General features: G+C 35.6%; 1 protein-coding gene across 2 annotated transcripts in view; it reads right to left on the bottom strand.

The window, feature by feature from the left end:
* The window catches only part of TRDN (triadin), a 391,091-nt gene that overhangs the window by 76,043 nt on the left and 296,678 nt on the right, over nt 1-18,370 (bottom strand). For both annotated transcript variants that reach the window (XM_080806278.1, XM_080806279.1), the window contains one exon: nt 5,201-5,239. In XM_080806278.1, the coding sequence (XP_080662404.1) occupies nt 5,201-5,239 (39 nt within the window). The remainder of the gene's footprint in view (nt 1-5,200; nt 5,240-18,370) is intronic.

Here is an 18,370-nt window from a genome sequence, read left to right as displayed (position 1 = left end):
GAGGAGATGGAAACAAGAGGATTAAGTCACAGATTTGTTTATCTATTCAGGTAAGAGATGATGAGAGCTAAAACTACGCTTTTACCAGGAAAGGAAAGGAAAGAGGGGAGCACAATTTTGGGAGATACATAGCTTGATACCTAATTGGACACTGGGTTCTGAAAGAGAAGGAGAAGCTGCAAACGACTCCAAAGTTTAAGTCAATGCAACTGAACGGTGACTCATGAGTTCCATTTCTTGAGATAAGAAGCAACCATAGTAACAACAAAGACAGTGGAAGTGCTTTGAGTTCAATCTTAAACAAAGTGACCTGTAGGCAGAATAACCAAGTGGAAATGTTTAACAGTTAGAAATACAGCTATAGAACTCTGAAGTTTGTTTATGAATATTAATATTCTTGATAAGTAAGAAAAATAATTTATTACATTACTTATGCAAGCTTTTTTGTGTTTTTAATTATATTACGTCTTATAATTAATAGCCATTGCTTCCCGAAAAGAACACTTAGCTCTTCTCCAATTACCTAATGAAATGCACGTCCTATTTGCCATCATTTTCATTGGAGGGTAAAAAAAACAAAGGAATTTGGTGGATAATAATATCCCATGTCAAAAATAAATCATTATAAATGTTGCTCCCATATTTAAAAATGTAGTCATTTTTTGTTGTTTTATTTTTTAACAGCATGGATTAAAAGGTTTTATTTTTGCCAATGAAAGTTTTTTGTTTAGGTTTTTTTTTTTTTTTGGATACAAGAGACAGTAAACATGGCTAATTATTGTGCAGGAGTCAGTATATTATGAAGCAAGAAAACCATCCCCTGGTTTTGGCAACAAACATGTTAGTGGTTACCTTCACACGGAGATTTTAGGAGAAAAGATCATTCTACAGGAGTGTCTTCCTTCATGGATACTCACTTTTAATTTAATCTACCCTTTCATTATTCCCTCAAAGCCCAGGGGCCTTTTGTTCTTCCTCATAATTAAGCAAATTCCTTCCACTTACAGTATCCTAACTTCTCTCAACTGGGGACAGTTCTCTCCCAATCAGTATCTCCCTCTGGATTTCTTGTTCCTTCCCTCCCTGGAATACTCCACCGGACTCTCACCAACATGAGAACAACAAACATGTTTCCTTGATCCTACCTGCTGAAATAAAATGTTTTGCTTCTCTTTAACCAAAAACTCCTGGAAAAAGCGGTTCACTCTCTGTCTCCACTTACTGATAAGTCCCTTTGTTAACTATTTCTACTTCCACCGGTCTACTGAAAATGCTCTCCTAAAGGTCACAAAATGACAGGTTTTTGTCAAATATAATGACTTTTTCCTCAGTCATCATGTCTCATGACCTTTCTGAGACATTTGTACGGCTGACTTCTCCACGTGTTCCTGTGTAAGGACCTATTTAGCCAGAGGCTTCCATTGAGGTTAAACAATAACCTTGTTTAACCCTTAAACTGTCCCTGCTCCCCTTCCCCCCGGGACTTACTTAAAAACAAGTCCCGGAAACCAGCCCCAGGTAACAAAGCCCAAATACAAGGATGGGTCAGGCCAGGTGGAGACATCCGATCAGTGGGGGGTTGCATACTGTCTCCCTAGCTACCAAGGAGTATGGTCCCTGCCCTTTGGGAGCTTTTTGGGCGCCAATTCTAACCAAGGTGATAGGCTAGTTCAAATGTCTACTATAGGGTAAATTGTAATTCAATTGGCCACCTGTGCGGGACCTAGCATGACTGTGCAGCGTTCTCTGTGTGTTACAATTTCATTGGCCACCTGTGCGTGGCCAGGCCCAACCGCATGGCCTTTACCCTTAAAAACTAGTCTGTGAAACAGAGAAAGGTCGCCCTCTCTTGTAAGAGGTGCGGCCCCAAACATTTGGTCTGATTGTTGATGCTTGGTGTGGAATAAAGCTTTGCTTGACCTTCGCTTTATATCAGTCTCACTCCTTTAATCACAGACCCATTATTGGGGGGAGAAATCACTTGAAAGGGTCCCTGCTTTGGGATGCTGAGGCACTGTATTTCCTGGTCTTCCAGGGAACCCACTTTTACTTCTCCAAGAAGCTGTCCTTCATTCTCTTCACTCTCCACTCCGTGTTACTTTTTCTCAAACAGCTCCTTTTCTTTTTTGCCTCTGAACTCTAATCTTCTAAATTCACATATACCAAACCTCCTCTGAGGGTTCCAGGTGAATGCTCCCAGTGTCCAAGGGTCTCTAGGATCTCTCTGTGTGGATGTCCCACCAGCATCTGCCCACCTGCACTGCCTTTGCAACCTCTACGTTTGATCACCTTCTCATCCTTCTGTGCTTGAGACCTTGGAGTTCGATATAACTAATGTCATCAACACCTAGTCTTTTCCTATGAAACAGCTTGACAGTTCCAAATGCAATGATAGTGTAGTACAGAGATTATGACTGTGTTTTCAAAGTGTATGATTTCATGTAACTGAAAAAATATATAACAAGATACTATTAGTATTTTCAGTGGATTGCTAGGTTCCTGCCTTTTAAAAACTTAATTCTTAATAATTCCACACTATAGTCATAGCTATAAATAATCTTAAAAATAAAAAATTCACTTCCTCATTGATTCTTCTCTCTACCAATTTTTCTCATCTTTACTTATGATTTACTTTTTATTTTTATTTTTACTTGCTTTCTCCCATCTTTAATATTTAGATTACTGCAAAATCTTGAGTCAAATCTCTGATTGAAAATTCTTTCTGTGGGATTTCACCCCACACACCATTATATGCCTCATGATATTACTCTCTTCTTCCGTGTCATATTTTAAGAATCCAGACTTTTCACTTTGGCCTCCGAATCCCCCTTTCCTGGATTTCCAGAACCCGCCTCTGGCTACATACCAGGGCTGCAGTCTTGCCATCTTTTGTTCCTCATTTGGTGCCTAGCATCTGCTTTGGTCCTTGGTCCTCTCCTCGTAGCCTCCTGCTGATAGCAGGCCCGTCCTTCCCCTAAGCTAACTCCTCGATAGACTGACCATGTACCAAAGCTGAACCAAAAGGCAAGCATAAATTGATTTTTTTTAACAACCTGCTGGCTTGTTATGATGATATTCATTTGATAGATAAAGAAATTGAAGCTCAGAAATCTTAAGTAATTTGAGTAAAGTCACGCCCTTAGCAAATGACAAAAAGAGTCAAATTCACATCTTTCCAGTTTAAAGCTAATACTGCTTCCACTGTCTCAGCTGCTCTTGAATCTTCCTAAAATCCTAGCGTAAATCCATCATCTCCCTGAGGTTTTCCTTGATGGATAAGACCATGGGGAGACACTTCCCTTGAGACCTCTAGAACACTCATCTCTAATATGATTGTCTTGTAGCCATCATTTGCTAGTTCATGTTCATTTCCTTGATTCTACTCTCTTGTGACGGAAGTAGTATCTTATCACTTGTTTGTAAGTTTTGCCTCACCAAGCACAATCCGGAACATATGGCAGTAAGGCAGTGATATTAAGTATAATATATGTTTTCAATAAATTGTTGATTGATTATATAACATATGCCATTAATGTTGATTTCTCTTTCCTTTCAGGAAGTTAAAAATAAATATAACATAAAGATAGACATAAATATTTAATGCAAACTAATAATAGGAAATTTATAGTGCATATTAGTTTTCCCATTACATACTAACAGTAAAATGAGGCATCAAATACAGTGTTATGCTTACAGGAAGGAGTAATGTCATGTAATTTTTATTTGGTCAGCAATCTTTCACTGACACCAGGAAGAGTGCTAACAACAATAGGGCAATTTTTATATGTAGTTTCCCATTTTCTGTCAATATATCTAAAGCTCAGTTATAAGTTTTGATGTTAAGACTCAATATATCATATCTTTATTATGCACTTTTCTCACTGTGTAAAATTGGTCACTTTTTTCCATTTATCTTTCAGAGAATGCAGGCTTTCAGATTTTATAAAAGCACTCAAAATGGCTGTTTTTTCGCTAAAAAAACCAAGGAATTACTTTTGCTATGTTAATAGTACTTTCAAAAGGAGTGAAAATCATTCAAGTTAATATTTAATATGTACATAGAAGGGTAAAACGAGTATTATATATAGGTTAAACTTTGTAGAAATGAGTATATACAAATGCTTTAAGACAATGATATGTTTGTGTGTACATAAAACTTTCACTGTATGAGGAGATAGAGATATAAACTTTTTTGCATATGTAGATATAGACATATAAATATCTTCATATAGATATAAAATATTTGGAATAGGGTTAGTTAGCCCTAGGAAGATTGTCATTACTAACTGGAATGTTTAGTTTTATTTTTCTTCATTGCATTCTTTTTTTTTTTTTTTTTTTTTTTTTTTTTTTTAAAGATTTTATTTATTTATTCGACAGACAGAGATCATAAGCAGGCAGAGAAGCAGGCAGAGAGAGAGGAGGAAGCAGGCTCCCTGCGGAGCAGAGAGCCCGATGTGGGGCTCGATCCCAGGACCCTGGGATCATGACCCGAGCTGAAGGCAGAGGCTTTAACCCACTGAGCCACCCAGGCGCCCCTCTTCATTGCATTCTATGATGTTTCTTCTAACTGTTAACATCTGTTTTAAGGCTGCCCAGCTAATCTCTTGTCCTCCCCCCTCACAGAACCTGTTTTCAGAAATTCTATTTTGCCTTCTTGGTCATTGATTTGAAAATTGGTGACCAAGAAAGCAAAGGATTACCATTTCAAAGATATTTGCATATTTAATTAGTGGGAAAGGAAGTGGTTGAATCTATTAGGTTGACCCATACAAAACTACTGTTTTTCCTGTAAAATAAAAAAATGGTTGAATATAGGTGATTTCATAAGGTTCAATGAACGTTAAGAATAAGTTTTAGGCGTTTGTCGCGATCTGGCTGAAGGCAGATCTGCAATTCAAATTGTCCCCTTAGCACTTGTAAACAATGCTCCGTTGCCCATTAGATGAATAAGGACCAGCAGTATGCTAATAGTTCCAGTGCTTTGATGACATTATCCAGAAAACAAAGAATCTATTTTAACTTTAACATACCTTCAAGTTTATTGCTTATTACATTTAAAATAAATGGGACGGGGTCCATCAGTATTTTTGCAATGTTTTGAGCGTCTCAAGGCCCTACCCATCTCTGATTATAAAACTAGCCGTGTTCATAACAAACAGAACATCTGTTTATGTGTAATCTTATCAAGTATCCTTACCTGCTTTGGGCATCTTTTCATCTTTTTTAATTTCAGATTCTGGGGTAAAACATACACATACACGAACACAAAGAAACAGGAAAAATCAGCATTTGAAAAACCATACAAATGAGTTTTAATAGATTTTTCTCATCTCTTCTCAATGTCAATTATAGTTACATACTTTTATCAATATGCAATGAAACATTTGTTCTTAGTAAATTACAAAGTAACAAGCAAAAGGACTTGGATTTTAAAATCCACTTTGCTAAAAAAGTTTCATACTAAACATACTAAGTAATTTGGCATCTTGTCTTTAATAAGAGCTCACTTCTTATGATTCAGAAGTTCTCTAAGTAATACTAATAAGTATTACTAAGTAATACTTATAAAGTAATACTAATAAATACTAAGTAATACTAATAAAAAATTAATAAAAACCGCTTGGGGGGAAAAAGTGTGGTAATTTTTCCTAATTTAACCAATTCAAGCAATTTATTATTTTTGACTACGTACGCTCAATTCATGGAGCGCCACCTGGTGGTTAATTTAATAATTTCAAATTGGTATAATTCTTGTTTTTATTAGTATTTTTTACTAATTTTACAAAATAAACTAAATTGACTTAAGTTTAGTATAATAACATAAACCTTTATCATAATGAAGTATTTTGATTTCTTAGGAAATGACTTTTGTCTAAAAACTGCATTCCAACTTAATATCTGTATCGGATAAATACATAGTTTTATAAACTTCATGATACCATCCCAACCAAGGTAATGGTTGACTATATTTTCACATTTCCAGGTTTTTCCTGTTGTTTAAACAATGGTTCCTAGGCCTTATAGTTCTCCTTTTTTGGCATAAAGTCTTGTTTTTATTAATGGAAGGGTTCCCGTGTGTTACAATTTTTCCTTCCAACAGCAGAAAAACAGCTCTCATAGTTGTGATACTTTTTAAATACAGACTGTGTTATCAGAGATAAGCTACCTGGATGTGTCTGAATTCTCATTTTCTGGAGTTACCAAAAAAACCCAAAAAAACAAAAAAACAAAAACAAAAAACAAAACAAAAACCCACCAATCCTCATTTGTTTAACACCAGAATTTCAATAGTAGAGAATTACATGGCCATTCACACCCTACTTCCTATAATACTTGAATGCATATCCTGTAAAAGTGATATCACTGTCACTATTGGACTTCAGCACCCCCTAGAACACATTCCTCTCTTTTTAGTTAACACATTTGCTGAACTGGGTAGGGCACACACTATCTTAATACTTTCCATGTGCCTTAATGTTATATAAAATTTTGTTATGTAATTTTTTACTTAAGTTTTATTTATTGTCTGTGTCCCCTTTTTAGATTTTAATTTCCACAAGAACAACAACTGTGTCTTGTTCACTACTGAAATAACAGAATTTGTTCAAATATTTGACACGTCAAATATTTGGTCAATTTATGGTCAAAATTTTATGGGATGAATGAGTAAGTGAACAAAATGGTGAATATAGAAAGACCAAATGGCTTCCCCTGGTGCATCTGCAGTTCTGGAAGAAATTGATTCATCTCATGCTTCCGAGCTAGAAACAAAATTTCAGTGTCCTAGGATGGGGATCACAAACATGTTGATCATCAAGTAGAGCTGTCTATTTGAAAGCATTGCTTCCCACTCTACACATGGCTCTCTCCCCCTCAGTCACATTGTCGTTGTTGTCTTGAAATGGAATTATCTTAGTCTTAATGTTTGTTGAGAGATCTTCTCAAAAAAATAAAAGTTGTTGAGAATATTTTTATGAATACAATACAACGAGAGCCAACCTTTATCTCGTACAGGGATTTTTACACTCACTCTTACGAACACCCATTGTCCAATATGCATATGCCCCGTACACCCTCATACTATGATGGAACTGTTGACTTTTGGTATTGTGCAAATAGCACTTATAGTGTGACCTCACATGTTATGAGTTCATGGGAAGTGTAAAAAGAAGCTTTGGGGGTGCCTGGGTGGCTCAGTCAGTTAAGCGTCTGTCTTCTTTCGGGTCATGATCCTGGAGTCCCTGGATCAAGTCCCACGTCGGGCTCCCTGCTCAGAGGGGAGTCTGCTTCTCCCACTGACCTTCCCCGTCTTGTGCTCTCTCTCATTCTTTCTCAAATAAATAAATAAAATCTTAAAAAAAAAAAAAGAAGCTTTGGGTAATATAATCTAGCTTTAAGAGCAAGCTCAGTTACTAAGTTTTGTGACCTTGGGTATTATTTAAAACCCTAAATCTCAATCTTCCTACAATGGAGAAAATAATGTTGTAAAAATCAATGAGAATTATAAGTGATGTATAGAAAGAGCTTAATTATTTTAAAATTATGCTCATAAACTTAAATTGCATGCTAATTTTCTTTTTTTTCTTACAGAATTGGGTCTTTATCCTTGAAGATTCAAGGCAGGAATTGCTGTGTGAGATTATTGTCAAAAGATTTTCTAAGGTGAGCATCACTTTTATTATTACTTATTTTATTTTATTATTATATATTTAATTATTATTGCTATTATCACTATTATTATTATTGCTTATTCAGAGCTCAGTGCCTTCATTTTGTAGATGGTCTTGCTACTGAAGGTTAGGACTTTAATTTTTTGATTCACATATGGATGCCTGTTCCTAGTCATATAAATATAATATATACATTTCTATTTAAGTTTAGTCAAAAGGCTTCACTGAATCACATATATATGCCTGTTCCTAGTCATATAAAATGGCAACTATATATATTATAAATAAAATATACATATTATCATTTTTTAAAAAATAATCAAAGTTCCTGGCTTGAGATATCTTTTTATTTATTTATTCATTTGACAGACAGAGATCACAGTTAGGCAGAGAGGCAGGCAGAGAGGCAGGCAGAGAGAAAGGGGAGAGCAGACTCCCCACCAAGAAGGGAGCCCGGTGCAGGGCTCGATCCCAGGACTCTGGGATCATGACCTGAGCCGAAGGCAGAGGCTTTAACCCACTGAGCCACCCAGGCGCCCCCATATTATAAATTTTAAAAAATGTATATTTAAGTTTAGTCAAAGTCTTTTTTAAGAGGTTTCAGGAAACCAAATTCAGTGGTTAGTGCTGGAGATTGGGACCTCGAGGCTAGAAAGAGGTAATGGGAATTTTTATTTTCACTCAAACTTTACTGTTTGAAGTTTTTTTTAACCATTGATTATTATTGTATAATAATAAAATATCTGATTTTCATAAACATTTGTCAGTTGACCCCTTCATTTTAGGCTCCACATGCAAGCATTGCAGAGACATGGAATGAAGAAATCGTCACCGTGAGTTGTTGAGGCAGACAGCCTGTCATTTCATATGCAGCACTGACTTTTCCAGGCTGTTGATTTCATTTATGAAAAGTAAATTGCTGATGGGCCTGGGGAGGGGAGCTTCATTAATGATTTTTCAATGTCATCAACACTATGCTCTCAAGTAAAGCAGGCCAACCAAAACTTAAGTGTGTATGTGATTGAGTCAGAGAGGGGTCGCTGTGGAGATCAACTCCATATAGGAGCCTCTGTTTTGTCATCATGAAATGAAAAGAAAGAAATCTACACAATATGTAAGTCCCCAGAATCAACGTTCTTTTAAGAATGTCTCCATTTGGGGCGCCTGGGTGACTCGGTGGGTTAAAGCCTCTGCCTTCGGCTGGGGTCATGATCCCAGGGTCCTGGGATCGAGCCCCACATCAGACTCTCTGCTCAGTGGGGAGCCTGCTTCCTCCTCTCTCTCCCTGCCTGCCTCTCTGACTACTTGTAATCTCTGTCTATCAAATAAATAAATAAAATCCTAAAAAAAAAAAAAAAAAAAAGAATGTCTCCATTTTAAGGGTCCCTGGGTGATTCAGTCAAGCATTCAACTCTTGGTTTCTGTTTGGGTCATGGTCTCAGGGTTGTGGGATCCAGACCCCTCCACTCCCACCCCTGTATGATGCAAACCCCTCACCCCCATCCCAGTAGGGCTCTACACCCTGAGCAGAGTCTCCTTGGGATTCTCTCTCTCACTCTCTCTCTCTGCCCCTCCCTCTGCTTTCTCTCTCTCTCTCTCTCAAATAAATAAATCTTAAAAAAAAAAAAAGAGAGAGAGAGAGAATATCTCTATTTTAAATATTTTGTAAGGAGAAGCTGAATATCACTGATTTTTCTTTTTCCACTTTATTTTGTTACCATTTTCACATTTGCTTTTCAATACATAGAGGCCTTATATATGAAATAAATAATAATAATAATAAGCTTTTGCAGCCAATGATACTTTCCTCATGGCACTCACTAAATAAGTGTACTATATACATTATTTATATTTTATTTATGTAATAATAAGCCTTTGTGAATTTATTTGCTCTCTAACCCCAGAATATAAACATCATGAGTCTTAAGATGAAATTTTATTTTCTCTGCCGAATCATCATGCCTAGATCAAGGTTTTTTACAGAATAAGGATCAGTAAATATTTGTTGCACAAATGAAGAAATTATCTTATATAATCCTCACTCCCCTCTCCTATGAGGTAAATACCACTATTACACCCACTTTAGAGATAACAATATTGAAGTTTCATAATTTGTCTAAGTACATTTCCCTATTAAGGGGCAAAACTTGTCTTTGAATACAGATTTTCTCCTGACTCAAGAGCCTTAAGCACTCATAAGCGAATAGTTATAACTGCTATTATGACAGATAGAATGAAAAGCTCAAACATTTCATACATAAAAACTATACAGTAAACCACCTTCTACATCTTATAGATTGGTTATATTTACCTAGGTTATATTATGTAGACAAATTACTAACATAGTTATTAGTATTCTAGTTGGCATAAACCTCATAGCCACTGAAGTTTCTGTTTTCTTCAGTCATTAAATTATGCTGTATAAATGAGTTTCCTAAATCCAGCTGGTTGAACAAAATAAATTGACTGAGCATTGATAGAAAATTGATCGCTGTCTCATATACTCCTGGAGTAGTATTCCATATTTAATGGCATAGGAAGCTTTTACATTTAAAAGCAAGCCACAAATCTATTTTTATAAAATATACAAAGGAATTTCAGCAGTCAATTGTTTGTGGGGTTTGGTCTGAAGGAGTCTGGAAAGCATGGTGGCTAAGGACAAAGGCATACGGCCAGGAATGCATCTCAAATCCACCTCGGATGCCTGTGGGACCTGGACAAGTCACTTTCAGTGCTTCAATGTTTACATTGATTTAAAAAAAAAAAAAGGTGCTGTAAAAATTAAATTGAACAGTACATGTGAAGTATTTGGAACAGCATCAGATAAAATGCAAATAGTGCACGGTAGTCTCTTTACTGATATTTTATATGATGTTTCTTATATTTTTCTACCATACTGTTAAATAAAGTATATTTTAAATAAAAATATTTTTAAATAAAACATTTAAGGTTTATTAAATATTTAATTAAAAAGTAGCATTCATAAATTTATTCTCAACCCATGATTTTCACATCATTTGAGTAATCATTTGCATTTTTTGATGAAAATCTGCTACTAGTGCACACATATATACATTGAGACAGTTTCACTGTGGTTCTCATTATATCACTTAAAAACAATTTATATGCAAAACACACCCATACACACACCCACACACTTCCCATTTTGTTTTTTATATGAGGCTTTATGGGATGGGATGGAGAACTACTATTATTCCAAGTAGTTTGTCTTCAAAATTTGGGAATACGGAAAATTCTCACTGAACTCATGTTTTTTCATGTCTTGAGAGGAATTGTTTTGCGCACACTCAATCTGTTTTGATAGGTAAGATTTTATTTCATCTGCTGTGGACACATTACATTGTGGCCCAGATAATAAATACCATTATGAGAAAGAAGAAATCTGACTACCTTTAGGTTTGACTTGGAACTTCTTTAGTTCATAGACCTCCAAAAGAAAATACTGTTCCAAGTTTGGATGACGTTACATGGAGAACCAACCCCTTGGCATCATCTTCTCCATGACTTTTTATCTTATCTGTGCCTGCATTTCTTTATTTCAATATCCCATGTGCTTAATGTTTTCCTTCCTCTTTTTTAACCACGTCCATATGGTTTTGAAACATTCTGTATTCTCTATGCTTCCATTTTTCCTGCCTGAATTTCTAAATCAGTATCATCTCTGTTTATAAATTGAGGAATCCTCCATGCATCCTCAAGGGACAAAGCGATGGCATTCTCAAGTAATTATGCAATCTCAGCCAAATTGAGGCCTTGACGTGATCATTTTGTACTGCAGTTGGACAAAAGCAGACAGACATAAACTGACTGGACAAAAAAAAAATCTCTTGGTTTGAAATTTATTTCTTTCATTTGTTAGGCAAATGATTGAATGTAATGTATTTGAAACTCTAAATTTTCGTTTTCTCACCTTATGAAATGGAAAATGATAATTAGTTGATGTATTTGTGGTTAAGACTAGATCAAATAGTTTCATAATATTTGCTGAGGTCATGTTCTCATATCAGTACTCATGTACTGATATCTAAATAGCAGGTGTCCACAGTTTGATTGGATTAAAAATCTGGGATGTCTGGTCCCAGACACCATTGGAGACCACTTCACTCTTCTCTTTTCCAGCCCTCTTTTTCAAGTATTGTGATATTTTCTTGGACAGGGATTTTATCTTGTTCATCTTTGGAAACATAGTGCCTAAAGTATCCCCAGACTATTATGCCACTCAAAAATTGTTATTGATACAAATACAAAGCAATGTAAAATGTGGTTTCAAGATGCCAGGAAAACCTAATTTACAAGCTTTGCTTTTAGGTGGTTTACACTAAAATCTGAGGTGGAATCCCTGTCCCATTAGCTAACGCCTTACCCAGGTGGAAAAGCCCATTCAAACAGGCTCACCACATTCAACACTGCTGCACATTATCTTTAGATTTTTATATTTAATTTGCCCTGGTCAGATATAATTATCTAGAGTAAGTGAATTAACTAGTTTATAGCTGGTTATTTTATTTTTTCCCCAAGATTTGTTTATTTATTTGAGAGAGCTAGAGAGAGAGGGAGGAAAGGAGGGAGAAGCAGACTCCCCGCTCAGGAGAGAGTCCGACAGGCGACTTGATCCCAGGACCCTGAGATCATGACCCCAGTCAAAGGCAGACGCTTAACAGACTTTGCCATTCAGGCACCCTAATAGCTGGTTATTTTAAAGCTAAGCTAGAGTCTCCAGCTACTGAGCAGGGTTTTTTCTGTAACACACATACATACACACAAACCTCATGCCCCCACACATATGTTCTGTGTCTGTGTCTGTTTCTCTCTCATCTCTCTTTCCCATTAGGTCAACAAGAAAAAACAAGTATGCTTTATAAGCTTCTGTAGGCATAGTTCTCAGATGGCTCCAGTTCATAATGTCAGCACTTAATGCCTGACTCCATGTTTTAGGTCTTAAGTCCTGATTCTGCAATCCTTCCTTGGCAAGATTCCCAAGGAGTTCGATGCTCACAGAGAAAGTTTGCTGAGTGGACACTAAAGATACAAAATAAGCCAAAGGGCATTCTCCCTTCACAGCACAAAGTCAACACATACATTTTTCCTGTCTCATTCTGTTGTCATTTCATTTCCGTGACCCTTTGTTTTTCATATACGCTAAATATGATGTACTACATTTCTGATAGTGTCTCTGTGCCTTTATCTTCTGGCTCGTTGATGCCTCCCTCTGTGTGCCTCATTATTCTTTCCTCCCTGGAGTTTCCCATTGTGCAAAGTACACACTGATATAAGTGAGGAATAATTGGAAGAAGCTGCACATATTGGTTGCACAAAGAAGAGTCAGTCAGAAAAACATCCCATGATGTTATTTGAAGATGGCAGGATGGTTGGTTGAATATATTTTAGGTCATGAGCCAGTTGACTTTAAACCATTCAATGGTTCAGAAAGTTGTGCAATAACCAATTGCCAAGGCAAGTAGACATTCTTTGGTTTCTCCTTATCAAAGGGAGAGTCTGTCTCTAACTAGACTCCTCCTTGTTTCTCTGGGTACCAACATTCATTTTCTTTAACTTGAAGTGAGAATAATCTACGAAGTTAATAAAAGGTCGTAAGTTTAAATATGGGTCATCCTAAATCTCACTCAAATATGTAAAAATAGTGCATGACCATATATGAGAAAAGAATTCATTTAGAATCTTTAAAATGAACAGGAAAAATGAAAAAAACTTACTGTGACATTTAAAAAAATTTCCCCTCAAGGAGAGAAGCATATTAAAACATTTGCATAAGGCAGCTTGGAATGACAACAACAGTAGGTATGCAAAAGGACAGTGATCCATTTTTTCATGCTACTTTGCCCCCTTTAATGAGAGCTTAAATGGATAGAATACCAAGGAAGGAATGGGGGCTTTACTTTTGTAATTGTTTATATATTTCCTATACATATAGTTGTATATATATTATCATTGTGCATTAATATTTTGGAGGGAGAAAATAAAAATTCAAAGTGCTTGGATATATTAATCTGTAAAGGAAATGATTATGATAAAGAAAATTCTGGCAACCTCAAGTGCTTTTCTTACCAACATATAACCCCTTCCCATTCTATCAACTTGGCATTTTGGGCCAATGGGCACAACAGGAAAAGTGTTAGTCTGTAAGATGTTGCTTAAGAGTGACAGAGCTACCATTACCGGTTCAATTTTCACTTTAAGAATTCTTCAGGAAGAAAGTAATCATGGATTTGTAAAGGCACTTACGGACATTTTTTTTTTCATCTTATTTTATTTTATTTCTTTTCCAAAATTCATTGTTTATGCACCACACCCAGTGCTCCATGCAATACATCCCCTCCTTAATACCCACCACTAGGCTCACCCACCTATGGACGTTTTATGCTTTTGAATCTGACTGGTCTTTTTTTAATCAATAAATCCTCTGTAACTTTCCTCCAATCCTACCAAATACAAAAAACTGTTATGAGGAAAAAAACAACTTTGATACCACGTTAAGATAAGTCTTGCTAATATATCCCAATATTGAAGAACAAAGGAAAGTAAGATTATTTTTAGGTGTATTTAAGTCTATACTAAGTAGCTAATCCATTGTAGAAAACTTAGATAATCTTTTAATCTTTTTGCATCAATTTCTTCACTGTTAACATGACAGCATAATATTTTCTCCCTAAAATAACTCAAAGCAGAATTAAATCATGTCAACATTTAAACCAGAAACAAGGCACACAAAGAAAAACAGAAAAAAATTACACAAAATTTAAAATACTAATGTTGATTATGAAATCAAGTATTCTACATCTACTGTCAAATTTTAAGAACAGTATCACAGCAAGTTCTAATATTTCTTAGAGGAGAACATTGTCATAAGCAAAGATGATATTTGTGAATTGCAATGTTATTAGAAAAACTTAAAATTCAGAATGGTGAACCAACTATATAGATTAGTTGCATTTGCTTGTTAGAATGATCAATTACAAAAGACAAAATAAATACCTGTCATGTCAGTTTTGAGAATTAGAACAATAAATAACATTAAAACTAGAACTTTTCAGAAGAAAATTTAATTCTTTTTATGTCAGTCATTAGCCATCAGAATGTCTGTGGTCACTAGATAATGCAGTAGTAAGGGAACATTGGTTACATTCTGATGGATACATGTTAGTTAACATATTCTAAAAAGTGCTCTTTGGGATAAATCTCTGAGCCCAAATGCTTTTGATTCTTTCTCATAAAAGCAGAGTATATAATATCTACTCTTCAACAAACTGTCAAGTCTGTATGTGGATAAATCAATATTTAAATAATGTTTACAGAATCATCATTGGAACCTTCAGAATAAGACTTAAAAACTAGGGACAATGGAAAATGCATAAAATACCAACTTTTGGAAAATAAAAAAAAGGGCAGTTAGATTATTAGTACTGGCCGTCAAGATGCCTGATTATATTCATATTAAAAAGAATGTTCTGGGTTCCTCAAGATTCAGTTTTAAACGTACTCTTTACTAACTTTACTCAGAACTTTACTCTTCTTAACTTGACTCTTTCCATCACTCATCCATGCATGCCCGCACCTTTAAACTCCATACACTGGTAAACATACCCCACAAGTGTATCTTCAACCTAATTTCCTTTTCTGAACCTCACACTAAGATAGTCAGCTTCCAACTCTACATTTCTACGCGGATGTCCTACAAGCACCCCAAACTCAACATGTAAGCCAGACTTATGACTTATCCTAAGCTTCTTCTTTCCTGGTGTCCCCTGTCAGTGGTATCACCAACCATTAGTTGCATAAAATAAAAATCTTATTAAATATTATATTTGTCAAAAATGTCCTCTTCTCTCCATTTCACCTGAAATCATCCTAGGTCGAGGTACCGCAATCACTCAACTAGATATTATCAGTAGATAATTTAATCAGTAGATAATATCTAGTAGATATTATCACTGGTCTTCTTGAATCCCGTTCTGCCCTTCTCCAACCCACTACCATAGTGGTCATTACAGAATGCAGTCCTCTTCCCCTATACACTCAAACATGTATAAAATACCTGTGTATATCCACTGCCCTTAAACTAAATACCAAAATCCTTAATATGCCTTTTAGCAGGGGTTGGCAAGCTTTTTCTGTAAAATACCAGATAGTAAATATTTTGGCTTTATAGGCCATTTGATCTCTGTTATAGCTACTCAACTCCAGTATTAGGGCACAGACTGCTACGGAGAAAACACAAATGAGTAAGTCTGTTTGTATTCTAAGAAAATATTATTTATAGATACTGAAATTTGAGTTTATTATATGTTTTAAGTCCCCCCAAATATTATTCTTCTTTAGATTTTCAACCATTTAAAGATGTACAAACATTCTTATCTTATGTTACAGATTTCGGCCATGAAACGCAGTTTGCCTACTCCTCATCTTCAAAATTCGATTATCTCTTATCTGTGTTTTGTACCTCTCTTGCTAACACTTTCTACATCTCCATAGCACTGTCCTCTTTCACAAGAAATCTGACTGTGCTGAAACACTTTTGCACTCCTTGCTCTCTCCTTTTTTCAATTCTTCACTGGTTCAAATTCCTACTTAATCTTCATACCGCCGATCTAATGTTGTTCCACTGAGAAACATTCCCTGATTCCCTAACTTAAGTCACATTTTTCTATGCCTATACTCATAGCAGAGTGCACCTTTTGTCAAAGCATTTCTCTCAGTTTTGTAGGTGTTCATTTATTTGTGTGATATCCCTCCTTAATATTCATCCCTTCTGTTAGACTTCAATGAAATCTGAAATCCAATGTTTGGATACCATTGTATTTTCAGTATATTAATATGATAAAATTCAAGATAATACTCTCAAGTGAAAAATTATTAAAGAACAATCTTGGTAGTATACACAGGGGACTCTAATTTTATTATAATGTTCATATATTTTAAAAAGAAATTATATTCATATATTGCCCGTTCTGGCAGATGATGTAGGCTGGTTCACTCAGCATCTATTCTCACACCTCTTTCTCTTTCCTTCCTGTAATATAGAGGCTGGAAAATGAAGTACAAGAATTCCCAAATCAGGATGCCTGGGTGGCTCAGTTGGTTAAGCACCTGCCTTTGGCTCAGGTCGTGATCCCAGGGTCCTGGGATCGAGCCCTGCATCGGGCTCCCTGCTCAGTGGGGAGCCTGCCTCTCCCTCTCCCTCTGCTGCTCTGCCTGCTGTGCTCTCTCACTCTCTCTGTCAAATAAATAAATAAAATCTTTAAAAATAAACTAATAAATAAATTAATTAATTAAAAAAATTCCCAAATCTTCTTGGGGTTGGATTGGCCACTGAGAAGCAGTTATGGCCAGAAAGTTGTGAACAAAAGCCGCTCAAACAAGCTTTCCTTTCCAAATAGACAAAGTCTTGTGAGGAAAAGGTTTTGAATCTCTGTCCTGTTCCTGGTGAAAACAGTTACAAGATACCTGGATGACAGCCAGCTTGCCATCCTTAGGACCAAAGACACAAACCAATGGTGGTAAAGTTGGAAGGAAGGAGAAGCCAGAAGCCTGGATTCTTGACAACATCCTTGAACAATTTGTACCCTAGTCTTCCTCCCTTCGGTCATCTTGTTGCCCAAAACAAACTCCTTATTTGTTAAAGATCACTCTAATCAGATTTTTGGTTAACAAAAGAGGTAAACGTACACAGACACAGATATGATTCACCTATGTAACTAAAAATTCATAAAATTTCTAGAATATAGTGGCAGAATTTGATTAATGAGAAAACTGGCATCTCATAAGACTAGTGGTAACACCTTCCCTAAAATAGCCAAAAGCTACATCTTAAGACGTTTTTATGTCATAGAGTAGTTTTACATACTATTAAGCTGACTGCTCTGTTCTTAATGGTATACCATTATATACTATATATTATCATTTACACATATTGTTCTTTGACTCTTAAGCAAAATGACAATTATCCTGAAGGGAAAAACTATACATAAAGGCTTGTTCCTCTTTTTACATTTTATATTACAATGTATCTCTGTTTAAATATGTGATGTGCATTCTTTGCTTTAAAGTTGCTTTTTCTTTATAGTTTTATAGCACAGGACAAAATTCTTATTTCACTTATCTCCAGTGGATTTTATTTTACTCCATTTTATTTTATTTTATTTTTATTTCAGTATTATAACGGTGTAAGTGACACAGAAAACTGATAGATATTTAAAGTGTACATCATGGTGATTTAATATATGTACACGCTGTGAAAGGGTTTCCCACATCTGGATTTTATATTGTATGTATATGTCTGCCTCTACATTGATTCTGCAATGAAGACTTGTATCATTTAGGGTTTGCAACACCAAGCACAGTGCCTAAAAAGGCCACCAACCAAGCAACCAGACAACCAACCAGTTTGCGACACACAGTAGAGACTCAAAAAATGTTTTGAGTAATATTAAAGAGTCAATAGTTGGGGAAAAACACAAAAGAAAATTGCAGGTGGAAGTCAGCTGCCTGAATTATTTCCCCAGCTTCCTATTTTACTATAAGTGATGAAAAGTTTATCAGCAAAAAATGAATGTTTGAAGTCATGTGAGAGGTTTCCTAGAGTCATTTCTTTAAATTTACTTTTCATTTCAATATTAACTTGCAATAACTATTAAGAGTTTGCTAAAGCAACAACAACA

Source organism: Martes martes, assembly GCF_963455335.1.
Source record: "Martes martes genome assembly, chromosome: 6".
NCBI lineage: Eukaryota > Metazoa > Chordata > Mammalia > Carnivora > Mustelidae > Martes > Martes martes.
Note: the sequence above shows the minus strand (reverse complement) of the source record. Positions and strands in the feature narration are given on the sequence as shown.